This window comes from Tauraco erythrolophus, chromosome 3, assembly GCF_009769465.1.
Source record: "Tauraco erythrolophus isolate bTauEry1 chromosome 3, bTauEry1.pri, whole genome shotgun sequence".
Lineage (NCBI taxonomy): Eukaryota > Metazoa > Chordata > Aves > Musophagiformes > Musophagidae > Tauraco > Tauraco erythrolophus.
In genome coordinates this window covers 52,633,130-52,659,653 of record NC_141467.1, presented here as the reverse complement: position 1 = coordinate 52,659,653, position 26,524 = coordinate 52,633,130, and the positions used below count along the sequence as shown (strand labels likewise).

Here is a 26,524-nt window from a genome sequence, read left to right as displayed (position 1 = left end):
ATATTTTTAGTACTATTTGCCAAAATGTCTTGTATATACTTTATTATAAAATAGCAATTTTGTAGTTCAAAAATCTACTTAAATGCAATAAATTAAGTTTATACATTTCAGTGGAAGAGTCTTTCAGAATGTTGTGGGCTTCATGAGAGCTTGTTCTCCAAAAACTTGTTTGAAGAAGGTGACGTGTTCTTCACAGTGCTCACCTAAGGAGGGACAAAAGAAAAGTTAACGTTAACTTTTAAAACTCAAACTGAAAACAAGATTGTGCAGTTTTACTTACCTCAGTTTGTAAGTACTAATTCTTATGTTTAATGCTTTTGAGTAAAGGAGTTTAACAAGATTAAAGTAGTGGAATACTGAGGTATCTCCAGTATTGCGACCAGTAATCTTGTGGTGAAGCAGATGTCTGATCTAGTTCCTGTATCTAACCAGCAGATGCGTTCTTTACTGTCAAGATGTAAGGTCTTGCAGTGGGATTCTGTGCCTATAGACTACCTGGTGATTAAGAACATGTTGCCACCGCAAACAGTTTACCTTGGTTTTTAAAGTGAGAGGAACTGTAGTATAAAACAGGCCTTGAATTTTTGTAATCTGTGGAAACAGAAAACTGAACTCAAAGGTTTCTTGACCCAGTTCCTGGCTTCAGGAGAAAGCACTAATTGGAGATAATGGCTTTGCTACACCAAGCAGCACAAGCCCAACAAGCTAGCTTAAGCTGCACGTTCCTGTTTGGCTCAGTTTCTTTACTCCTGAGTGCAGTATACAAAGCGGTAAGACAAGTTAACTTTCGGGACTATGCTTAAAAGTAAGTCTAAAATACAGGCTTGAATGCACCAAGAGTTTTATCTTCTACTACAGGCTCAGCTGGAGTGGAAGTGAAACAAGTCCGAGTTCTGTTTGCACATTGAATATCTTGCTGTAACTGCTTACTGCTCACCTGGTGTGAAACTAGGGTTTCCTCGTAACCGCTGATTTCTTTGTTCAAAGAATCTGAATATAGTATAGAAAAGCATGTCATCTTCTGCTTGCTTTGCTGCGTCAAGGAATTTGCGGGCTGAAATGCTGTCGTGTCCTCCGATACCCCTGATGAATCTCAAGGCAGCCAAAACTTGGTGTTTGGACAACAGAACTTCCACTATTTCATCATTTGCTGTGGAAAGTCTCTGTGAAGTCAATCACAGATGTAAGAGTATGCTTCTGATAAATGACTGAGATGCTAGCTAGTCACTTCAAGCTTGGTCAGGTAAGCTGTTTGACAAGTCTAACCCACATGTGATATGGAGTTACTATGGTCTGAAATGCTTACTTTTAACATGTCCAGAGAGAGCTGATGTGCAGGAGGGTAAATGCTTTCCAGGGACAGCAATAGACAAGCCTAGGGCAAAAGCAGAAATAACTTTTGAAATCCTGAAGACTTCCCACCTCCATCACTAGTTTATTGAAGCAACTTGTCTTACATACCAAAGGCTTTGAGTCACTGAGCACATGGTACTGCAGAAACTGATGGAGCATGTAGAACAAGTTGTGTTGAACAAGGGTTTTGATGACCAGCTCATATAGATAGTGCTGTGAATGCAGGAGTAAGACCATCAAAGGTAAGTCTCAATACCTGATTTTATAATCTAGAAGGTGGTGTTGTACAGGACTTAAATACATGACCAAGACTGGTCTGAAACTCCATGTAATTTCATGGAGTGAGGTGACACACTTGGCATGCAAGCACTTTACCTGAACTGCAATCTGGAACTGGTTAAGAGAGCGAATGTATTCCATCAAGACTGCTATAGTGAACTTATGAGGTGCTTCCTGGACAAGAAAAAAGTGACAGGTGGAACTTGCATAGCTTCCCTTTTTAATGACCACACTGTAAGAATGGGCATCAAAAACACCCTAATCTTGACAGTAAAGCCTTCTGCAGGCTTTCGAGTGGTCAACTTAAATTTGCTGTTCTGAGACTACTGCCAAACTAGCACTTAAATTAACTTACCTTCTTCTCTGTAAATACAGATAAAACGTGTGTGTACATGTCAGACTGGTCAATAACTGCTTGAGTGCGGACTGGCCGTTTCAGGAGTGGATTACTTCTGCTCAGGCCTGCTTCTACCACCTACAAGAAGAAAGCCTTTTAAAAAGAAAACTGTAGTGTTGTAGTACAGTTTAGTCAGTCTCATCTGTGCAGAGACTATTTTCTACTGGGAATGTAACTATAAACATATTTGGTTACTGAACAAATTCACATCTGTGGTCATGTTACACTGGATGCATTCTGTTCAGTGTAGGCTTTCCTACTAAATTCAAAACTGCTTTTAAAAGTTACATCAACATCGCTGCTATTATATGCCTCAAAGCCAGGAGATGAATCAAACTTATGATGCTGACACAGGCCCTCAGCCTTAGAAGGATTTTTAGTATGCGGCTGTACTGTGTGAGTGCTTGAACTTTGTTTTAACAGACGTAATTCTGAGATGCATCAGGGCTGTGTATGTTGTGTGGTGGTATAGTGTGCCACAAAATCAGTGGTTTGCAAACTATGTTGACAGTTATGGATTCCAAGTTTCTTTCTGAGCTTCTACCCTCTTTCTGCTTTCAAGCACTGGGGTATGTTACTTTTCATGCTGGAGATATGCTATGCAGCATCTGCCACAACAGTGTGCTTAGTAGGAATCTTAGTCAACCTTGCACAGTAAAGCACCTACTGTGAGCCTGAGGCAGCCCCGGACCTTAGGGTAGGCCTGAATTTCCTAAGTAGAGAAGAGCATGCCTTCCCCATGATGCAACCTGAAACACAAAGAGCATCATCCTATCTTTGTAAGCTGCTGTAGCTAACATGGTTTACCATAGTATAGCTTTGCTCAGCTTCCAAGTACTTCTTATATTCATGATTCAGTTTGTCAAAAACAGTTGCAATCACAGACAGTGATCCCCTTTCTGGCTCACTGAGCACTGAAAAGATAAAAAGAAAAAAGAACTATGAGGAGAAATAACCAGGGGCTTTAATGTTGCCTTTTTCAAAAGAAGATCTGTACTCCAAACTTGATTCTAGACTTTAAAGAAATTCTTTCAGTCATGTCAGATGTATTTTAACTAAATGAGGGGAGGGAGTTGAATTCTTCCATGCTCTTAAATAATTCCTTTAGAATGGTGACTGAGGGTAGTCTAGGCAAATGATATCTTACAGGACTAGCTTGAGAGGTGATCTCAAATCTAAGAACAGCTCAGCTCACTTGTGTATTGATGAATAAGCAGTATTATACTTTCAAGAGACAGATAAAGCATGTGAACTTACTTTGAGAGCATACAGACAGGATAACCATTTTGCATTCTTTCCTCTGGAGAAGGAAATCCATTAGTTTTCCTTTATCTAGCAAGAGGTTAACTACAGGTTCAAGTTTCACTTGAAGACTCCACAGGTATCCTTGGTTTGAAAGTAAAACAAAAGGTGAGTTGCCTTATATAGTATACCCTAGACATACAACTCTTCCACCTTTAAATGAGAACACATCTAGATTATGATGTACTTGCCTTCCTAAGTCTGTTTTAGAGAAGCATTACCCCTGAAAAGTTGTAGTAAAGATACGGTTGTCCTCAGCTGTCACTACTGTGAGGGGTCATCTTACTAGGTCCATCTGCTTAGTCACTTTGTTTTAAGCTGCTTTGTGCACTGAAGGTGTAAACTAGCCACCCTTTGACACTGAGTATAGTAGAGTCAGACAGCTCACTGCTTACCTTCACTTGCACTGATGATAATATCAGGTTGAAAGACAATCCAAGAAGAAGAATCTAAATGTTAAAGTTCTAACATTGATTCTAAACTGTTGCTACTAAATTCGCATTACTGAACTGAAGCAGATCCCATTAACATACTTGCATTTACTGTCACCTTTTCTTGTAAGGTCTTAAAACCATATTCTTGGAACTGTATCTTCAATTTCATGGTGTACCTATTCAGTAACTTCATAATATGCATCTCAAATTACCAAGAACTGTGCTATTGTAATATACTAGATTTCTGTATTTACAATTCTATGAAAGCATTACAGTCTCTTATGAAGCATAATATTTTGTCTTGTAAATGTGCATAGTCAGCTGAAGGTGGACTTAATGGGTCAAGATAACAAATGCTAGCTTCTTCCATGCTTGGTACATAGAATGAGGCTTCAGTAGGACTCTTAGACTCGTAGAGTATTTAAAGGATACAGAGTTTACATGGAACAGGAGACTGACTCGTCACAGAGGCTGGACCTGCAGAATAATCAACATCAAGTGAAGAATTGCAGTACTCTGACAGCTCTCCTACACTAACAAAATACAAACTACAATCTTACACTGAAAAGGCAAGCATGGATTTTAACATATCTAGCAGTTACAGCATGCAGAGGGAAAAAAGTTATACCCGATTTGTGTAGCCAGATCACTGACAAAGAAAATCTGACACTAGAAGGCAAATAAATTCTTCAAATCATGACTGTTTTGGTTTTCAACCACGTGAAAGCATGTGTGCAGAACTATTCCACCTCTAGAATTCTATAGTACTAAATACATAGCCATCATTTGCTGTATTTATATATAATCACTTCAGTTTCTTAAAAAGCAAGACAGGTTTGTACTTTCTGATCCTAACCTTTGTTTAATACAAACCTCCACCTGCAGATTTATCAGTCATGATAAATCAGTAGCTATTAATGACTTCAAAATTCAGCTGTTAAAGAGCTTTTAAGGTGCAGTCATTCCTCTAGAAGCATCTTTCTTCTCTATAAAGAGAACCACACTGCTTTGCCATATGCTAGTGGAACTATGTTCAGGCCATTTCTATCTTGAGTGTAATTACCTGCTATGCTTCTAGGACACAAGAACAGAAAGATAATCCAAGAAGAACAACTTAAGTGTTGGAAGTCCTAACACTGATCTTAGCATTGCTTCTAAACTGGTCCTAAAATTAAGAATATAAGCTTGGATTGTCTTTCAGCTTCTTTATGTAACTTAGTCATGAATTGAGCCAGAAAAGCATAAAGTGCTTTTGAGTATACACACACAAGCTTTTACAGCTGTGGCTGAAAAAAAACCAAAACACAACTCTGAAGCATAAAAGCAAAGTACTATGGGAACTATACACCTTAAACAGCAACTCCTACTTTTCTGCAGTTGGCACAAATTCAGAACACAGATGTAGGCTCAATTTCTTCTTACCTTCTGTCCTCCCCCACCCTCTCCTAAATATGTATGATAGAAATATTTCTAACCAGCATCCTAAAAACTGAAGCACTCTTGTATGCCAGCTGTTATATTTCAATAACCTTGAAAACAGTGTTAGGATATGTATTATACAGTAGTTCTACCTGCCACAGGTATCTGATAGGGTTGTATTGATCGAGGCGGAAGTACAAATTGGTGGATGGTAGTTGACCCATCAAATTCTCCTTTTAGCTTGATGTCAAATATAACTGAAGTCTGCAATTGAGAAGAGGAAAATAGTATTCACGAATATGAATTACTACCCATTTACATGTATTCCAGCTGTTTTTCATAGTACCGTCTTGTGTTCTCCATCAGAATCATAGAATGGTTTGGGTTGGAAGGGACCTTAGAGATCGTCTAGTTCCAACTCCCTGCCATAGGCACGGACACCTTCCACTAGATCAGGTTGCTCAAAGCCTCATCCAGCCTGGCCTTGAACACTTCCAGGGATGGGGCATCCACAGCTTCTCTGGGCAACCTGCTCCAGTGCCTCTCCACTCTCATTGTAAAAAATTTTTCTTCTCTCCAATCTAAATCTGCCCTCTTTCAGTTCAAAACCATTCCCTCTTGAGCTGTCACTACAGGCCCTGGTAAAAAAGTCTCTCTTACCTCCTCATAAGATACTCATGTCAAATTCACTGCTTAGTTATGGATGCTAGAAGCTGTGAGGAAAATGCTGCATCTTCCTATGACATCCTCACTTCTATTACTACCATTCAGTCTTGTTCAACTCAGGTCATTATGCTTCTAACCAGTATTGACCACATTCTTAGCCTTGCACAGTGGAAATTTGCTTCACTTTCAGTGCTCATGAAACATCACTTCACTTATTGGTATCTGCCCTATTCAGTCTCATTTTGTTTTCTGTGTTTATATAGTCATGTTTATAGCTTGACCAAAATGCTGGAGATTAAGTGCTCTGGGTTAAACACTGATGTATAGAATTAACATGAATTAGAACTGATTAGTTGGTGTTTCAATCTAATGAGATAACATACCCCAGTTCTTGAAGCTGCCCAAGAGAAGACAATACAAGAAGCCAAAGCCTTTCCACAAGTTAAGAGCAAAGTATCACTTGAGCTTTACCGCTCATCAAGCCTTGCTACAGAGACTACAGCCAAGCAAGTTTTACCTATGCTACTGTACGGATCAGATCATGTAAGTTTTTGCAGATCTGGGTCTTCAAACTGAAGGAGCATAAGTTTGTCATAGAAACAAATCATTCAAATGTTTACAACATGAGAAGTTCTCAAGATTAATAATTTAGTATCTAATTTAACTCTACCTCTTAGTATGATTCCTTAAAAGCCTACACTATGTAGCAGCAGAGCATCATAGGAAACCAATAAGAAGGGAAAATAAAAGTGTATGAAAAAACAGGCATTAGCAATAGCCCTGAGTAAATGTTAGCCCAGCAAGGTAAAAGGATAACTTTGACTCTCTTATACACTTATGGCTTTGTTTCTGCAAATACTCTGGCTTTTCTAAGGACATGCAAAAAAACTTTCTAGAGCTAACACGCATCATTATTAAAATCCGCCCATAATTTTTAACAGTTAAGGCACAACATAATATAAATAAATCACACCTCAGTATCCTGATGATGTACTACCACCAAGTTATCCACCACATTCAAGGCAAACTTTCCAGTTCTATTCAGCTTTAAAATATGTGTCTTCTTACAGGAGCCCTCTCTACGGAAACAGAGATGAGAAGAACTGGTCAGTAAGCCTGTTTAAATTAAAAGAGCAAAAGTCTGTTACACACATGTGAACTGCCTTGTTCTGCTCTTACCTTGGTAAGTGATAGAGGACTACTTCTGCTCCTGTATTATTAGAAGTCCTTGAGTGATGCCTCAAATAGAGAACATAAAGCTGCCCATATCTAATGAGACAACAGGATTAAAACATTATTTTCAAGTAAGAGCTCTACCAGTCTGTTAGAGCCACACGTTTTAATCTAAAAGAACAGATGGGTGATTACCTAAGTCAAGTGATCCATCAATTAAAAGGGAAAGACTACAACAGCACTCAATGAATCACAAGGTACAGCCTCCACTCATACAAGTTAGGCACCTGAGAACAACTCTACCAACACATCAATTAAAAAATGAAGCATTCTCAAGATTTCTGTACCAATCAAGAACAATTTCATGTAAGACTTCTCAGTTAGCTTCCCCTCTCCACCTTGCCCCAAGAGTTGTTTAGATGTTGAAGCACTTTAAAGCAGTAATAGTGCTAAAACAAGAAACAAGTGCAACCATGTGAGTGGTGGTGTCTTTTCTCAGTATTCCCCAACTGTCACACTTTTGCAAGAAAGGCTTGATTAGTTAGATACATACATTGTAGCCATGGCAATATCTCTCTCAGAAAGGCTCAGCTTGGAGGACTTGGGTGCTGCAGGTAACTCGATTTCAAACTTTGATAGTTTTGACATTGTTCCACTCTGTAAAACAGCAAAAAAGCCCAAACAAAGCCATTGTTAAAGACTTGAAACAGAAAGGTCTCCAGTAACCTTTAATCAAACGCTGTGTCAACAGCACCCCCATGAGGTGGAGAAAGCTGATAGCCGAAAAGAAAAAAAGTCGACACTTTTTTCCTACTGGCATCCCAAACACATACTTCTGGCATAAAAATTTTAGCAACTTTATCACCTTGATTTTATAACATCAGCTTCAGTTACCAAAACGTTTCCATTTTAACTAAGACAAGACAAATCTGTAGGCAAATCCTATTTACAGCTGGCCTGGAGATCTCAAACAGCAGTTCTCTTAATTCTCTCTTGCAGCGAAGCGTATGCTCCAAGTATTAACTGCCTGCTTAACTGGGAAGGGGGCAATATCAATACTTCCCTACCAGTCACAGTCTGCTTTTGTTCCTGCTAACTCCAGAATCTGTCTTATTCTCAGAGCATATTTCTGCTCCTGCCCAAAGTTTGCTCTCTCCCCTTCCTCTTTTCATATAGAATTTATATTTAAGCAAGTTTTCAGAGTTTCCAAAGCTTCTGCTGAAATTCACTTCCCATTCTCATTGACTCACACTTGAGTGTCAAGTGTGAACCCTACAGAAACATCTCCTTTGCTAGAGCTCTATTTTCAAAGATTATTTTAGTATGGTACTTTTCTCACAAAATCTTTGAAGATTACCTTCTGAACACAAAATAAATATTATTTACCTTAAAGCTACAACTTGTTACAAAATGTCCTTAAAAAGAAAACTGTGAGATGCTAGTAAGTTCCACCTAGCCACCTAAGAGAGCACCTTTTCAGGACCCAGAACAGACCCTACACAAGATCAGGCTAAACCAGAAAACCCATTTGAATAAGCTTCTTTTTAATCTCTTCCCTTAGACTACCAGAGAAATCTTCCTAATTCTCTGAGAGAAGTAAGATGAACTCTGTAGTTCTTTTCCTCATTTTTTAAATCATCTTACTGCATGATTAAATTAAAACAGATTCTAGTTCTCAATATGCACTTTTTCCAAGCCAAAAAGAAAAATATTTTCCCAGCAACCTTAAGTATTGTCCATGGGGAAGAACACCGAGAGAAATAAATACTGTAAACTAAGCCACAACATGCTTGGGACAATAGTTGTTTCTTAAGTGCTACCTTTTTTCTTTCTTTTTCAAATTCATCCACTCACATTTGGAAAGTTGTAATTGTATTCATGAGTGAAAGGCCCTTATTCTTTATTATCACACTCAGAGTGCAAATGCCTCTATTAAAAATAAATAATATATACTTACCTAAGTGAAAAAAAATCTCTTGAAAAATATTTAAGTTGTCAAATATGAAGTTCACTTTTTTTTTTTCCCCTCTCTCAAAGTCAACTGTCCAACATTAGCTGGACACACCTCTTTCCAAAGAGGACATAAGAAAGAGCAAATTACATAAAACTAAGCCATCACCTAGGAACTACCTTACAGATCTATGCTTTGTCCTTTGTTTATTATAAGGATGTGAACACATGCACCTCTTGGAAGAAATCCAAGTAAAGCAATAGAATATTTGATTGAAGAAGCAGCCTAAAAAAAGGGGAGCACACAAAATGAAAAGTTTGGAACACATCCCTTTACCTTGAAATAGAATGGCTGCAGGACGTTACCAAGGACAGTGGTTGACAGAAGAATAACAGAGCTCTCTGGACAATACATGTACCAGTTGACATTAATACTGTGATTCTTCAGAAGTTTTAAACTTCGTTTCTCTGGTAATACCTGGAAACACAGGGTATTAGCATTATATTACCCCATCAGGATTCCAATAGCATAAATGGTACTACACAGTAGCTAGGAATGTTCAGGGAGAAACAGTTAAGTGTAAGGGCGTTTACAGTGCTAGAATTAAAAAATCAGAAACCTGACAATTACAGCTTAGACCCCAATTTACTGTAGATAAGAAAATGCACATCGAATCCTTCTACAATTCTAAGGAGCGGAAAGGGGCTGTCTTTTCCCCCTCACTCAGGTCTGAGTATAAATTCTGCCATAATGGATAAAAAGGTATTACAATATCTTTGCTGCCTTCACTCTCCAGCTTCCTTAGTATATAAATTAATTCTCTTCAAGGGCTTAAATCACTTCTCTTTAAAAACACACTTATTTGATTTGTTTCTTTTACCTGCAGGGTTGGTGTTCATAGTCGTTTTAGGTGCCACATATATTTTTCCCCCTCAATCAGCAGGAAATAATGCTGCTTTTTCCGTTGCTTTCTTTAGTACTAATTATTAGTAACAGTAATTACTGTATTAGTAATTACTAATTATTAGTAACAGTCTTATCTCCAGGACTGGAACTATTGGAGAGTGCACAGCTTTGGAGGAAGTTTATAATATCCCTCATGATGAATGCTAGAAAGTGCTCTTTATTATTAGATCTCTCCAACAATATATGCGAAGGTAATTACACATAACACAGAGGAACTCAATGAGATCAACATAGGAAGCTGCCAATGAGATCAACATAGGAAGCTGCCAGTTTGCAGAAGGCTATCACTATCTAGCCAATTATTTGGTTTTTGCTGCATTTTAAGCATGCACACATCCTCCCAATGCTGATTCGTTTTGCAGGAAGTGATATTTCACATTAGATTTAGACACTCGTTTCCATACAAGCCAAGAGCATCTATTAATCTAGAGTTCTCAAGGTTTAATTCAGTACTCCTTTATAGAGGATGTTTGTTAGCTGTACTAAATAATCTCTCAGTGTTAAGATCCCCCCCACCCCAAAAAGTATTCCTCTCAAAGAAAAATAATCATAGTCTGCAAACAAAACAGCAGAATTTCTTTTTTTAGTAGTGCTTTCTCAATTAGAGAGCTAGAAGAAAGGAATTCAAAGATACTGACACAAATTTATGTTTTCAAATCTCTAATTATGTCCTACAAGTTATTTGTATTACCTGATAGAATTCAATTCCTTGATCTGTGATGAAGACAATTTCTGTAGAACTTGTCCAGCAGAATCCTAGAATATTGGCATTCTTTGTCTTTTAACAAACAAGCAAAAAACCACTCTTTTACTTGGAAAAAAATAGCTATTCAGATAAGCTAATATTACTAAGTGAAGAATAGGAGACCAAAGGCAATTTAGTTATCCAGTCACTGGAGTTAATGCTTTTGGCTACTAGACACCCAGCATGCATCAGCTACTTTCATAAAGACTCCCAAAACTATGTACGAACACTGTATGCACACTGTATGACCTGAATTTTTGGCAGCATGTAAGATTCACAAGTTTATTACACAGTCAATTTTTTTTTTCCCCTGAATACAACCAAGTTTTTCTGGTTTAAACCATACTGCCCATTCAACCAATTCCTGACATGAAAAGCCAGTTCCTTCTGTGACAGAAGTTAAGAACTAAGTGAAAATATTTGAAATTACTCCACTCCCAACACTACCATAAACGCTTTGCTAGAACAGTTTACTCAAACACATAATCCTAAGTAATGAAGCAGAGAGTGCTTCAGCTTTAAAGTCTACAGGAATAAAGGGATCTGTGCAAATCAGATGTTCAAAAATTTATTTAGCATTCTATTACTCGAAAATGTAATTTACCTTAGTTAAAGGTTGGAAAGTACCAAACAATGACAATGGTAACAGTTTCTGATAAAACTATCATCAAAAAAAAAACAGAAGTGTTGTTTAAAAACACCAAACATAGCATGCAAACTAGGAATAGCTTACTATCACTGATCAGTGAAATTAGGGTAGAAAACCCACATTAACATATCTGGCATTAGTGTAATTCTGTCCACTGATTCTATATCATCAGCATTTTGTCTCTTCTCCTTCCAAAACCTTGACATCTGTTGCCTCCACAGCATTTCCAGTCCTTTCTAGGAAAGAATTACAGTGACTGGATCAGGAAGTTTTTTATGGTATTGTTAATACCTGTTCGTTTACCTTAATTCAGACAGATAGTAGTGACTATATATCTCATCAACTTCATGTTAGTGTTTTGGAAAGTATTTCAAGTAGTTCTCTTGTAGAGGAAAGGCCACCAGCATAACTAACATCAGTTTCATTTAAGCATATAAGCTTGGGACATTTAACTTACCTTACATTCCTGTGTATATTCTACCTGAGGGCTATCTGGAATAAAATTCAAAAAATCCTGCAAAAACACCCATAAAGTGTGTTAGCAATTATGAAGCACAGATAAGATACATATGTAGATATATGATAATAGATACTAGTTTATCAAACTATTTTGGATGAGATATATAGAAGAAAAACTTGACTTAATATATCCCACTTCACGCCCGCCAGAGAATTCTTTATAGGAGTTGGCTCCACCCCTACTTTTTCTTAAATGATGATACAAGCAAGACAACAATGTTGCCTGTTCAGCCTCTCAGGATGATGGAGGAATCTTCCACTACAGCTGTTGTTGGCCACCAGACCTCTTGAACTTTTGTCTTAGAGACTCCTACTCTGGTCTCCTTAGTAAAAGATTTCCAGCTCCAATTCCCTATCTGCAGGGTGTAGGCTTCTTACCACGCTCTTCAAAGTTCTCTGTACAGCCAGGATCTTGTTCCCCAATGAAAACTTGATGCACTTCACTTCTCCTTTGTCTTCCATCCTATACAGAAAGGAAAAGTTGTTATGGAAATACCATCTAAAATAGTTTCTTATGGAACTCTGTAATACACCCTCAAAAAGACAATGAGCAAGGAAAAAACGCGTAATGCAAGTGCTTTTGAATACAATTTACGAGTGCTGCCAGACAAGTACAGGATCCAAAAGTCAGACTGGAAGATAATGGCAGTTCACTCTTCAAAAGTCCTGAATACATTCGTTACAGAAATATGGCTAGTGTCACACAAATTAGCACCTGAAGTCACTACAAATGCTCAGCTCTGTTGGCCTATGATGTGAAACTGGAAGACTGTGGAACTATCCAAACCTGCGTTCTCAGTTCTGTCCCTGTGGCACTCACCGACATCCTTCATCTGCTCCTTTACTTCCAGAACTACTAATTGACACAAGCCTACTCACTTCCCCATTAGGACATATTCTCTAGAAGAATTTCTGATGTTAAAGTGGGAGCAAGGCTGTTTTCACGACATTTAAAAAATCAAAGATATATTCTCACCAAACAAGCATCAGTAAAATTGGCATGAATAAGGCAGTTTTACATCCAGTATGCATTATTAAGTCCAAACAAAGAGAGAGGTAGATAGTCACACAGGAAAATTGTGGAACCTCCTGAAGTTCACTGAGTATTTTCAGCTCCCTCAGGACTGGTGACAAGGGTAGCCAAATAAAAAAGTCAGAAATACCAACTTTCAGTTCACGCCCTATGTAATACCTGACACACCACACTAAACACTTTGACTACAAATTGCTTTATCCATATCTGGACTGAAGCAATCTTTGAGTAAAATAATACTTCCTGACGTATGGACAGCAGAGTGCAAAGAGCCATCACTCTTAACAGAGGCACATATAAAACAGTTTTCTAAAGATAAAGTAGTTTTATTGAAAGTACTGCTGAAAGATTCAGGAAAAAAAAAGGTTTCAAGAAGAAATGGAAGATAGAAAAGAAACCAATTTAGATTAAACAAGAAACAGAATGCAAGAAACACTATGCTTGAATCACAGGCACGAAATGCATAAATTACAGCTCTATAATGTCCTGCGTTTGGCTGGGAAAAAGAGTTAATTTTTCCATGGGAAGCTGAGAGGAACCCCCGCAGGCAGCTGACCCAGCCTGGCTAGTGGCTATTCCATACCATGTGATGTCATCTCAGAGTATATATTGGGGGAGGCAGGCGGGGGAAGGGAGTTTGCTTCGGGGGTCGGGAGTGGGCTGAGCTCCGGGTTTCCGCATGGTGGTCGGTCGGTTCGTATTGTTCTTGCCGTTGTACGTTTATGGTTGGTTACCCTGTTCTTTCTTTTTTTCCTGATGCTGTATCCCGACCTACTGGTTTTGCCCCTTTCGTCCCGACTTTCTCCTCCCATCCCACTGGGGGAGAGGAGTGAGCCAGCAGCAGGGTGGTAGCTCAGCCACCGGCTGGGCTAAACCATGACAGTCCTTTTTGGCACCCAACATGGGGCACAAAGGGTTGGGATAACGACAGAGTCAACTACCATGTGTTAAAACAAATTTGTTAGACGTGTTTATTTTACTGTGTTAAACAGTCCTTGGTCATAATGCTGCTCTGGTTCCTCACATGGTGTTTTTCTGTAACTCCTTGTATGCCCTATGTATTCTTTGCTGTTTATCACTGCTGGGAGAGGGACCAGGACCCTCTTGGTGCTGTACTGTGTAATTATGGAATTAGGGCTTATGACACAATGGCGGCGCTGCCACGCGCCTCGGGCACAACCTCTGGGAATTTGTTGGTAACAGTGCCCAACTGATGGGGGAGGCAGGGAACGATGTCATCTGCCGGCTCTTCACCCCACCCTTCTCATTCAGGCTGGTTACAACAGCCTTGGAGGATTTGGAATGTCCTGGGGAGTGCTGGCCAGCATGGTCCTGCTGCTGTGTGTCTGGAAGGTGTTTCAGGTCCTGTCTGGGGTTAAAGCACCACTCAAAAAACTCACATGGAGATCTGCCCCAAAGGTGGGATAGTTGCAAGTGGCACGGTGTGTGGGAAAACATGGGCAAATTCCTAGAACAGTGGGCACCTCAAGTGTTTTGGGATTTCACCCCTGAACAAGTATAGAGTCCTGACAGACTGATAGAGCAATTGGGAAAAGTATGCTGTTGCCCTGGCAATTCCAGGGAGACACATCTTGCTGGGGTGTGCTGGGGCCTGACCCATGCCTACCAAGTGGCCTTGTCTGACGCTGTTCGGCACCCTCAAAGCGGGGAGGAGGTCCCTAAATCGCGTACCAGAATGACAGACACTGCAGCTGAACCAGAGAACCCACCTGTTCCCCTGTCAGTGGCCCCTGTACAGAAGATAAAGTGCCTAAAGAAATCAGCTCGCTTAGTGAGGGATGAAAATGAACCAGGACCATCACAAAAACAGGCAGAAGAGGTAGAACCCACATATGAGACGGTGATCATCCGATCGCTCTCGCAAGGCGAGCTGCGAGATATGTGAAAGGATTTTAGCCGCCTTCCAAACGAGAACATTGTTACCCGGCTGCTCCGATGCTGGGATAATGGGGCCAATGGCCTGGAACAAGACAGCAAGGAAGCTAGGCAGCTGGGATCCCTGTCTAGGGAAAGGGGCATTGACAGGCAATTGGGAGAAAAACACAAACCCTCAGCCTCTGGAGGCAACTTTTGTCAAGTGTGAAAGAAAGGTACTCCTTCAAGGATGATATTACACGTCGCCCAGGCAAGTGGCTTGCCACAGAAAGTGGCATCCAGTACCTGAGGGAGTTAGCTGTGCTGGAGGTGATTTACAGTGACCTGGAAATGGGCAGTCACCCACAGATCCAGATGAAATCCAATGCAGTCAGCCCATGTGGTGGAAATTCCTATGGAATGTGCCACCATCATATGCCAACTCGTTGGCAATGATCTTCTGGAGAGAAGGTGAGGAACGAACGGTGCAGGATGTAGCTGCCCAACTCCGGCAATATGAAGGAAGTGTTTCTTCCTCTGTACAGGCCTGCATTGCAACTTTGGAGAAATTGTCACAAGAGTTCCACCAATTCAAAGAGGATATGTCCCACTCTCCACCTGCACAGACCCATATCTCAGCTATTAGAAGTAAGCATTCTGCCAATCAAGAGAGAATACAGAGTGTACACACCTCGAGGTAGCCTCTGTTTTTTCCTGTGTGACCACAGAGAGGACATGAGGAAGTGGGATGGGAAACCTACCTTGACCCTAAGGGCACAGGTACAGGAATTGAAAGGAAAAGCAATCACAAAAGGGGATTCTTCCAGGAAAAGCGTTGCTCCAGTTTCCAGTGGGTGGCTCCCCAGACAGTATAGAAGGGCTGATCCCATCTCCGATTCTCTTGAAGGAACCTCTAATTCACTTTTACAAAAGGTGAGCAATGAACACAGTGACCAGGACTAGAGGGGCCCTACCTCCAGCCAGGGGGAGCAGAGGGATAACAGGGTTTATTGGACTGTGTGGATTCAATGGCCTGGCACATCAGACCCACAGGAATATAAGGCTCTAGTGGACACTGGTGCACAATGCACCCTAACGCCTTCAAGCTATAAAGGGGCAGAACCCATCTGTATTTCGGGAGTAACAGGGGGATCCCAACAGTTAACTGTATTGGAAGCTGAAGTGAGCCTAACTGGGAATGACTGGCGAACACATCACGTTGTGACTGGCCCAGAGGTCCCATGCATCCTAGGAATAGATTACCTCGGGATGGGGTGTTTCAGAGACCCAAAAGGGTACCAGTGGGCTTTTGGTATAGCTGTTGTGGAGATGGAGGAAACTGAACAGTTGTCTGCCTTGCCCGGTCTCTCGGAGGACCCTTCTGTTGTGGGACGGCTGAGGGTTGAAGAACAACCGGTGCCAACTGCTATTACAACGGTGCACTGGCGGCAATATTGTACCAATCGAGACTCTCTGATCCTCATCCACGAGTTGATCCACCAACTAGAGAGCCAAGGGGTGAGCAGTAAAACTCATTCACCCTTAACAGCCCCATATGGCCAGTGCACAAGTCTAATGGAGAGTGGAGATTAACAATAGACTATTGTGGCCTGAATGAAGTCACACCGCCTCTGAGTGCCGCTGTGCCAGATATGCTGGAACTCCAATATGAACTGGAATCGAAAGCAGCCAAGTGGTATGCCACAACTGACATCGCTAATGTGTTTTTCTCAATCCCTTTGGCAATGGAATGCAGGCCACAGTTCACCTTCACTTGGAGGGGAGTCCAGTACACCTGGAATTGACTGCCCCAGGGGTGGAAACACAGCCTCACCATTTGCCATGATTCAGACTGCAATGGAACAGGGTGAAGCTCCAGAACATCTGCAGTACATCAATGACATCATCAAATGGGGTAATACAGCAAAGTTTTTGAGAAAGGGAAGAAAATAGTTTGGATCCTTCTGAAGTCTGGTTTTGCCATAAAATGAAGTCAAGGGACCTGCACAGGAGATCCAGTTCTTAGGAATAAAATGGCAGGACGGGCGTCGCCACATTCCAGTGGAAGTGATCAACAAAAATCACAGCTATGTCTCCACCAACTAGTAAGAAAGAAACACAAGCCTTTCTAGGCGTTGTGGGTTTTTGGAGGATGCACGTTCAGCCTAATTGTGGGTCCTCTTTACCAGGTGACACGAAAGAAGAATGATTTTAAGCGGGGACCTGAGCAACAGCAAGCCTTTGAACAAATTAAACAGGAGATTGTCCGTGAGGTAGCCCTTGGGCCAGTCCGCGAAGGACAAGACGTAAAAAACGTACTCTACACTGCAGCTGGGGAGAATGGCCCTGCTTGGAGCCTTTGGCAGAAAGCACCAAGGCAGACTCGAGGTCGACCACCTGGGTTTTGGAGTCGAGGATACAGAGGATCCGAAGCCTGCTACACTCCAGCTGAAAAAGAGATACTGGCAGCATATGAAGGAGTACGAGCTGCTTCAGAGGTGGTTGGTACTGAAACAGCTCCTCCTGGCACCCCGACTGCCAGTGCTGAGTTGGATGTTCAAAGGAAGGATCCCCTCCACACATCACACAACTGATGCTACATGGAGTAAGTGGGTTGCACTGATCACACAAAGGGCCCGAACAGGAAACCCCAGTCACCCGGGAATCTTGGAAGTGATCACAAACTGGCCAGAAGGCAAAGATTTTGAAATGCCACCAGAGGAGAAAGTGCCACGTGCTGAAGAGGCCCCACCGTATAATGAACTATCAGAGAGTGAGAAGCGATGTGCTCTGCTCATGGATGGGTCCTGTCGCATTGTAGGGAAACAAAAGTGGAAGGCAGCTGTGTGGAGCCCTATACCTGCTGAAGGAGAAGGTGAATCAAGTCAGTTTGCAGAGGTGAAAGCCATCCAACTGGCCTTAGATATGGCCGAGTGAGAAAAGTGGCCAGTGCTGTATCTCTACACTGACTCATGGATGTTGGCAAATGCTCTGTGGGGGTGGATACAGCACTGGAAGCAGAGCAACTGGCAACGCAGAGGCAAACCCATCTGGGCTGCCCCGTTGTGGCAAGACATTGCTGCACGGGTAGAAAAATTAGTTGTGAAGGTACATCACGTAGATGCTGACATACCCAAGAGTCGAGCAACTGAAGGATGCCGAAACAACCAACAGGTGGATAAGGCTGCTAGGATTAAAGTTGCTCAGGTGGATCTGAACGGGCAGCATAAAAGTGAAAACTTTTTAGCCCAGTGGGCCCATGATACTTCAGGCCATCAAGGAAGGGATGCCATATACCAATGGGCTCACGACCGAGGGGTGCACTTAACCATGGACGCTATTGCACAGGTTATCCACGAGTGTGAGACATGCACTGCGAGCAAGCAGGCCAAGCGGTTAAAACCTTTCTGGTACTGAGGCCAATGGCCAATAGGTATGGGGAGGCCTGGCAGATTGGTTACATCACACTCCCACAAACTGGCCAAGGCAACTGCCATGCGCTCATGATGGTGGAAGCAACGACTGAATAGCAGGAAACCTACACCGTGCCCCATGCCACTGCCCGGAACACTATCCTGGGCCTCGAGAAACAAGTACTGTAATGGCATGGCACCCCAGAAAGAACTGAGTCAGACAATGGGACTCACTTCCACAATAATCTTATAGACACTTGGCCCAAAGAACAGGGCATTGAGTGAGTGTATCACATCCCCTATCACGCACCAGCCTCTGGGAAAACTGAACGGTACAATGGGCTGCTAAAAACAACACTAAAAGCAATGGGTGGTGGAACTGTCAAACACTGGGATACTCATTTAGCAAAGGCCACTTGCCCAGTTAACACTAGAGGTTCTGCCAGTCAACCCGGCCCTGCCCAATCAAAACTCCCATGTGTTTTACAGGGGCATAAAGTCCCCATAGTGCACCTGAAGAATATGTTGGGGAAGACAGTCTGGGTTAGTCCTGCCTCAGGCAAAGGCAAATCCATTCGTGGCATTGCTTTTCCCAAGGATCTGGGTGTACTTGGTGGGTGATGCAGAAGAATGGGGACACTCAATGTGTACCCCAGAGGAATTTGATTTGGGGAGAAAATAGCCAAGGAAATAAATTGTATTACGTTAGTGTCACGCGCTGGTCATAGACCAGAGCGTGGTTTTTGTTCATACCCTCGGGAAATGCAAAGTCAAACAATTCCGCCTTTGTGATCCACGCAGCCTGCTGCCCTGGTCTGTTGGAGTCTGGGTCAGCGTGCCCAGCAGAAAATTGACTGCCACGCCTGCTGTCCAGAGCACATGAGTGGTTTGGAGCTAGAATACACAATTTAAGTTCACTTAATTTTGCTTAACTTGCTGAAGTGCATCCTCAGATAAGTCAGTGTTGCTGTAAGAATCACAAGTTTGAACCCCCACATTTTCTCACGTATATAGCGTGTTTTAATAAAATATTGCTGTTTTAAAAAAAAAATAAATAAAGAAATAAGCCACAGCCTAATAATTTCCCCACCATCCCCCCCGAAGACTACAAATTCATGACGGCAAAGCATGCCATCTTAACTGCAAGATTCTGTCTAACGACAAAAATCACAACTACTTATACTGTAATTCAATCATAAAACTTGTATCAGGACTAAGTACCACATAATTTTAAGACTGCAGAATTCTATCTCAAGACAAAGATGAAGGTGCCTTACCTGAAGGAAATGGGACTTCTGTCCTCCAGACCTTTAACAACAACTCCTGTAGCTCCACCAGATCGAACAGCAAAAACCTATAAAAAAAGTTTTGAACATATTTGTAGCTTAATAAAAATTATAAACTTAACACGTTTTCTCTTCTATAAGCCACATCTTTAATTTTTTTACTATACACAATTTTTGTTCTTATACAGATCTGCCAGTTCACACAGATTCAGTAAATAACCAATTCCTTCCTCTGGAGCTTCAAGTTTACTTGGAGTTGACATGTTTACAATAGTACTGTAAGTCTTGTAGACATATTCTGAACTACTAGGCAAGTTAAAACGGTAGAAGTCTGTTTAAGCTTTTCTCTCTTTTTTCTATATTAATATTTTTCCTAAGTAAGGTATTAATAAAAGTATATGAGATATCAAGGCATTGTTTAAAACAAAAAGGAAATCAGGTTGAGGATTGGGAAGAGATGCAACCCAATGACCCAAAAGCTTGATTTTGTCAGAACATGCTCTTAGATAGTAATAGTTTAATAGTAATCTGTAGTTTTGCCTTTACAAAAGAAGTTTCAGCTGACTTGCTCTAACAACTTAAAGAATTCCCTTAGCACAACTGCATATATATGTATAAAATCTGCTAGAACCATACTGCTTGTCGAGCTGGAATAAGATAACATTAAAAAAAAAGTCATGCTGCTACAAACTTTAACTGGCTTAGAAAAAGAAAGTCAGGCAGATGCCTTGTTTGTACTTGTTGTACGTGTAGAAGCACTGGAAGCACAGATCGGTCTCAGAAAAATAGATACCTTGTTTTGTAGTATTAGCCATGCTACTGGTGCAGTATGCTCATTGCAGGCATACAGCCGTCAAGATTATACGTTGCAAGCAAGTCCACAGCCTTACTAGAATTACAAATACTTAGTTTAACTACTTGTAATACTGATAAGATAGAAAATGAAGCCAACACTCTCTTAATCTTTGTAAGATAAGAAGATAGCATGGACAGATCTCTCAGAAGGCCGTTCATGTGGGAAACTGTCATTGAAACGTGGTTACAAATGATTTAGAGACACACTATAAATTTAACTATTTTAGAGTAGCAGGAAAACATGGAGAATTAAATTTGCGGTTGAAAATAAGTTTCTTTCAAGTAAGCTCTGAACAACCAGCTTCTCTGTAGCTGTATCACATCCATACTATGATATAGTGTCTCCTGACAGGCACATTTAGCTAATCTTATTTCAACTGGCCCTCAGAAAGGATTATGGTTTATACAGAGAAAGGACGCCAATAATTCTGAACAGCACGCAACAGCAAGAAACACATCCCAGAAATATTCCCCCCTCTCTAAATATGCTACTGATCATGTCCGCACCGCACGTAGCAAACTATGCCATTTATATAGGGAAGAAAGCTTGAACATTTCAATTCTGTGAATTCTTGAGGTCACAGAACAGCTAAAGGAATTAGACAGTGGAAGGTATCCACAGCCATATAAGCCTCATGACAGACTGTGGATCTTTTAGCTATACTGATATGAATACTCAGAAGTCCATATGGATATTAAAGAGAAACATGCTTAAAAGAACTTAAGCTGAGAAATGAAAAGCAAAGCATTCACTCAGGTTCCCGCCACAAGCAAAGCTACGAATATTACTTTTTTATGAATATACTGAATTTCAGGAATTCAAAAGGGAAAAAAAAAAAAAAAAAAAACAAACCAAAAAAAAACCCCAGAGAAATGAAGCTAACAGCGAAGTGACAAAGTTTGCCAGTAAGGCTGGGACATTTGGAATAGAAAGAAAAGGTGCTGAGACTGAAGAATCCCAGAAAGACCTTACGGCAGTGAAAGTAAAGGCAGGTAAAATTCAACCCAACAAATCTATGCTGATGCATGTGAGAAAAAAAATTTCTGCTGTCCGTAGCAAGATGACAGGTTCTGAGCCAGCCACCTCGCACCGCAGCGGTTCCCCAGAAGGGGAACAACCGGCCTCACGCGCAGCAGCCGAGGAAAGAGGAGGAAACCAAACCCAGGCACAGCCGCCTCCAGACCCCTCTTCTCGGAGCGGCACGGGAGCAGCAGCGGGGAGGCCGAGGGAACGGGCCCGAAGCCGTCACCCGGCCCGCGGAGCCGTGCGCGGCACGGAGGGGTGCCCGGGACCCGCCGGCCGCTGCCCCTCCCCACACGCCCACCGCGGCAGGCCGGAGGCTGGGCGCCGACAAAGGCAGCGGTCCTCCCTCACCCGGCCCCGGGGGGAGGACCGAGGCCTGGAGGCGACCGTCGGCCGACAAACGCCGCCCGGCGGCCTGCCGGGGCGGGGGAGCGCGGCCGCCCGCCGCCCTCGCGGGGAGCGCCCGCCGCGCCCACCTGCTTGTTGGCCTCGTCGAAGAAGACGCAGTTGACGGGGTTGGCCTTCTCGAAGTGCACGGGCCGCGCGCACAGCGCCAGGTAGCAGCCGCCCTCCCCGGCTCTCGCTCGCCCTTCTCCTCCTCCTCCTCCTTCTTCTTCGTCGCCTCCCGCCGCCGCCTCCTCCTGCTCCTCCTCGCCCGGCGGCGGCTCGCGGCTCATGGCGGCGGCTCGCGGCGCGAGTCCCCCGGCGCAAACGGTGCCGAACGGAGCCACCTCACCTCCCCGCCGGCCGCTTCCTGTTTACACTCCCCTGGCACGTGACGCGGGACCGGCCTGCCTTAAAGGCGCCGAGGCAGCGCCAGCGAGCCGAGCGCGCGGGTGACGGCCGCGGCCGGGCCGGCAGAGGAGGGAGCAGCGGCCGTTCAGGCCCCGACGGGCGGTGAGCGCCGCGCCGTGGGCGGGCGCCGGCCTGCCCCGCCCACCCCGTCGAGCTCTCTTAGCCCCGGTTGGCCGGCGGGGCGGGACTCGGCTCGGCTCGGCTCGGCGCGGCGCCTCGGGGTGTACCGCCCAGGGGCGGGGCGGTCCGACGTGGGAGGACGCCCTGAGGCGCCCTCAGCCTCCTCGTCCCTTCTCTCGCCCCGTGTTTCAGACCGCGGAAAAAGAGCTACGGAAAAAGGCGGCGGGACCGCGGCGTCGGGCTTCTCGCCGGCGGGTGTCGCGACATGGATCTTGTCCGGAGAGAGGCCGAAGTGTATATCAGGCTTGAGCCCGGCCTGCTGGCGGCCTGTGCCGGGAGAGTGGCCGCCGAGCCGCCGGGGCAACCGGCCCCTTCCCGGAGAAGCGGCCGCGGCCCGTGGTGGTGCCGGCGTGGGGGCGCCGCGGTTTCGGTGCGCTGTGCGGTACAGCGTGACGCCGAAATCTCCTCCTGTGCCTCAGATGGGCCGCTGGGATGGGCGGCCCGTCGCTTGGCGAGCCCCCTGCCAGGAAAATGCCGACAGTGAGACACGTCATGTAGAGGATAAAAACGTTTGGCCTAACCTTTTATAGTGCTTTCTCAAAAAAAAAAAAAAAAACCCAAAAAAAACAAACCCAACCCAACCAAAACCCTCCCAGAACCAAACCAACCAAAACTACAAATGTAAGAGTGGAAGGAGAAACCAACTGCGTCGCAGCTCTGTGTTAATTTGTCCTCGCTTCACTGCGTCATGACTGAAAGGCAGTCGATACTGATGCTGCTGTTGTGGGTGAAACTGCTTTTTAGCAGCTATGGTTAGAAAACAGATCAGAAAGGGAACCTAAACTTACACTCTGAAAATAGCCCTTATTTCAAGACCGATGTTAATAAAGCATTAAATGAAGTCAAAGTCTGGGTTGCTTCTCAGCATTTGTGCTGCTTCCTTTTATTTCCGTTTGGACAATAAGCTAGCAAAGTTTTGGGGGGTTTTGTGGATGCACTGGCTAATGCCTTAAGTTCACTAGTTGCAAAACCTATGATATAATTTAGAAATTGTGTGAGAACATCATCAATTACATATTTGCTTATTGGTTTAGAAAGGGAAATAAAGGAAATAAAAAATAGAGGTGGTGGGGAGGGGGAGGAACCTGAGATCATACTAATGTGAAAGTTTTCAGATTAGACCGAAGTGGCACAATTTAGTAGAGAAACAGTTTTAAGTACCAGATACTAATCCAGTATCATGCAAACAACCACTTGCAGACTTGTGACCCAGTTAGTCCAACTACAATAATTTCACATCAGACTAGAGAAACTTAAGTCAGAACTAGGAATTAAAACAAGCTCTTTGTTCTGCAGAACCCTCCTGTGCGATCAAACAAGTCTATGTTAACTGGAGAGGGAGCACAAGCATTTCCAGGGCATTTAAACTACCTTAAGGTTTATAATTTTTTACAAAATAAAAAATTCATTGCATGTTAGCCTATAGTTTAGTTAATCCAAGGTCAAAATTTGAGAAATTCTACTGAAGTTTAATCTTTTTATTTCCCTACAGGACAGCAAGTACATTCTAGAATTACAATGGGAATGTTATGATAGTAGAAAACTGAAGTACGTGGTGGGGAAGTCTATGGATATGCATCCAGCTGGTACGAATTTGTAATTACAAAATTAATTAAGGTTTAGGCCCTTCCTACAAAATGCGGGCCATTTCCTCCTGGTTGTGGGAGATGCAACAACCTGTTGTGGAGCTGCAGCCTATGTTGGTGAGCAACAGAAGTCAGCAGACAAGTATATAAACACGCACCCTGAAACTATTGTGATCATTTTAGAATTGGCCGTTAGAGTAGTCATCATGTCGGAAAAGTTAAGAGCTTAATTAACGCTGACGGAAAAGTTAAGAGCTTAATTAACGCTGAAATCTACATGTACTTCTATGAGATTCTATTTGCTTCATAATAATCCTAAAACCTTTTATTTCAAACAAATCCAAGAAAATGCTCACTTTAGCAACTTTTTCCTTGTTTTCAACTACTTGACAAAAAGCGTGCAGATGTCTTTCGATCTCAAAGCAAATTCCTGAGCCAGTTTTACTGCTGGAAGTGGAAACATTTAAGCAATATCATCAGGCCCAATAGCTTTACGTCACAGACTTGAGGACCACTGCTTCATTTATTTGTTTGGGCTTTTTGTGTTTTTAATCCATGCTAGACGTATTTTAGAAAGAAATTAAAAACAACAGTAACAACCGAGGCTTCCACTAAAGCACAATGACACAAGTAAGTTCCTGTTTCAAATGACAGCTCAAAACCACCTTCCCCTCACTTCCCCTTATTTCGGCTCACTCTCTTCCTCTCAGTTGATGCAAATACCCTTAACATCTTTCCTAGACAAGCACGTTGTAAGGTATTAGCAACTACTTCTGAGATAATTTGTTCTCCAAGAAATGTTAAGAGTGCTGAAACTTACAATAAGCCTAGAATAGAATCATAGAATGGTTTGAGTTGGAAGGGACCTCAAAGATCATCTAGTTCCAACCCCCCTGCCATGGGCAGGGAAATCCTTCACTACACCAAGCTGCTCAAAGCCTCATCCAAGCTGGCCTTGAACACTTCCAGGGATGGGGCATCCACAACTTCTCTGGGCAACCTGTTCCACTGCCTCACCACCCTCTGAGTGAAAAATTTCTTCCTTATATCTAATCTAAATCTCCCCCCTTTCAATTTAAATCCATTGTCCCGTGTCGTATCACTACATGCCCTTGTAAAAAGTCCCTCTCCAGCTTTCCTGTAGGCCCCCTTTAGGTACTGGAAGGCTGCAATAAGATCACCCCAGAGCCTTCTCTTCTCCAGGCTGAACAGCCCCAACTCTCTCAGCCTGTCTTCGTAAGAGAGGTGTTCCAGCCCTTGGATCATCTTCGTGGCCCTCCTCTGGACTCGCTCCAGCGGCTCCATGTCCTTCTTGTGTTGGGGCTATGCTTTTCTTTTTAAAAGCCTTCTCCTCTGAATGCTTTGAGGAATATTTGGTTATATTTGACAAGAGAAGCTTTCAGTCTTTCTGAAGGGGTTAGGTATCTGTTGCACCTCCCTCTCAGTACCTAGCCTTTTTCTCCTGATACTGTTATTTTGGGCAACTGTTTCACAGAGCAATTAGGAACAGACTTACCATCTTCTGGAGGCTTAAGTTCCTTTATTTCAAAAGTAAAGGGTAAATGCAAGATGACTATCGAATTTGGAAAATGAAAGGGGATCAAGTACGGGCATGAAACTGGCAAAAATGTCAAAGTTGTTTACTGTTTGAGTAGTACCCACCAAAATAGTCCTTTTTCTATTGTTACAATGAACTAGCATAGTCCTACCCTAACACTGCTTTAGTGCAGCTCTGAGGATCAACGAAGGCCTGTACGATGCAAAGAACCACATGAGAATACCACAAGATCGTAAGTTTTTACTTTACCACTGGTTTTCCAACAACAAAATAAAAAAGTATCACTTTCACAGCACACTGTGAGAATGTCACCTGTAGCAACACTATATTCTGCTTGATAAAGAGCAACATCAGAAACAATATCAGAGTTAAAAGAAGTTAATCAGAATTTCTTAATCCCAAACCATCCCACTACATGAGTTAATCTTTACATGTGTCGTTTTGGAGAGAAACATTCTTAGATTTTTAGAACTTGTTAAAATAAAAAGATTGACATTAAGAAGTAAAGCATAAGAAAAAGACAAATTTGAGTATTCTTGTTGCACTTGTAAGCAAAAAGCTTTGTTTAAAAATAATGAGGATAAATATTTGGTTTCATGGTCTATGATTACTTTTGGAGTGAGTAAGAATATCTGATGCTCTTACCCAGAATTTCAGTTTAGAGGCAGAAGTATTACAGAGAATTTTTATTTTGCTTGCACTGGGTTCTTGGAACCACTTGTATATTAAGAGTGAAGCTAACTGAATGCACTCTTTGTTACACAACTGGGATGCAGCCCTCTAGATTTCCTGGCATGTCACCAAAGTAGACCTACGTTCATTGGATGCAAATCTGTTTCTCATGTAATGCCCAATTGTATTTACAGAGAGAGCGCCATATTCCACATACTTCAAATGGAAAGGTCCAGGCTTTTGCATATATAAAGACATTGGTTTGTTCAACTAACATTTTCAGATGATTGCAGCGCATAGTTTGACTTTTCATTTTGCCCTTGGTGGAGATGGATGAAAAGTTTACTGACATTGTGTCCACGTACAATTTTTAATTAGTTTTTCAAGTAGCAAT

General features: G+C 42.5%; 1 protein-coding gene across 4 annotated transcripts; it reads right to left on the bottom strand.

Moving 5' to 3' along the window:
* Positions 1 to 25: 25 nt before the first annotated feature.
* RMC1 (regulator of MON1-CCZ1) lies at positions 26 to 22,016 on the bottom strand. 4 transcript variants are annotated; one of them, XM_086608616.1, is made up of 20 exons: positions 21,816 to 22,016; positions 19,452 to 19,528; positions 12,232 to 12,316; positions 11,792 to 11,848; positions 10,632 to 10,718; positions 9,311 to 9,451; positions 7,577 to 7,680; positions 7,030 to 7,119; positions 6,824 to 6,929; positions 5,337 to 5,448; positions 4,198 to 4,242; positions 3,727 to 3,780; positions 3,287 to 3,415; positions 2,837 to 2,943; positions 1,988 to 2,107; positions 1,729 to 1,806; positions 1,462 to 1,566; positions 1,307 to 1,375; positions 938 to 1,163; positions 26 to 203 (listed from the first exon to the last, which is right to left on the bottom strand). In XM_086608616.1, exons 1-20 carry the CDS (start codon positions 22,014 to 22,016, stop codon positions 124 to 126), a joined length of 2,073 nt encoding a protein of 690 aa, XP_086464742.1. In that variant the 3' UTR covers positions 26 to 123. The 4 variants fall into 4 exon arrangements, with proteins under 4 accessions (XP_086464742.1, XP_086464745.1, XP_086464743.1 ...); XM_086608619.1 differs by lacking the exon at positions 21,816 to 22,016 and adding an exon at positions 20,254 to 20,280; XM_086608617.1 differs by lacking the exons at positions 19,452 to 19,528; positions 21,816 to 22,016 and adding exons at positions 15,068 to 15,418; positions 15,523 to 16,670.
* Positions 22,017 to 26,524: the final 4,508 nt, after the last annotated feature.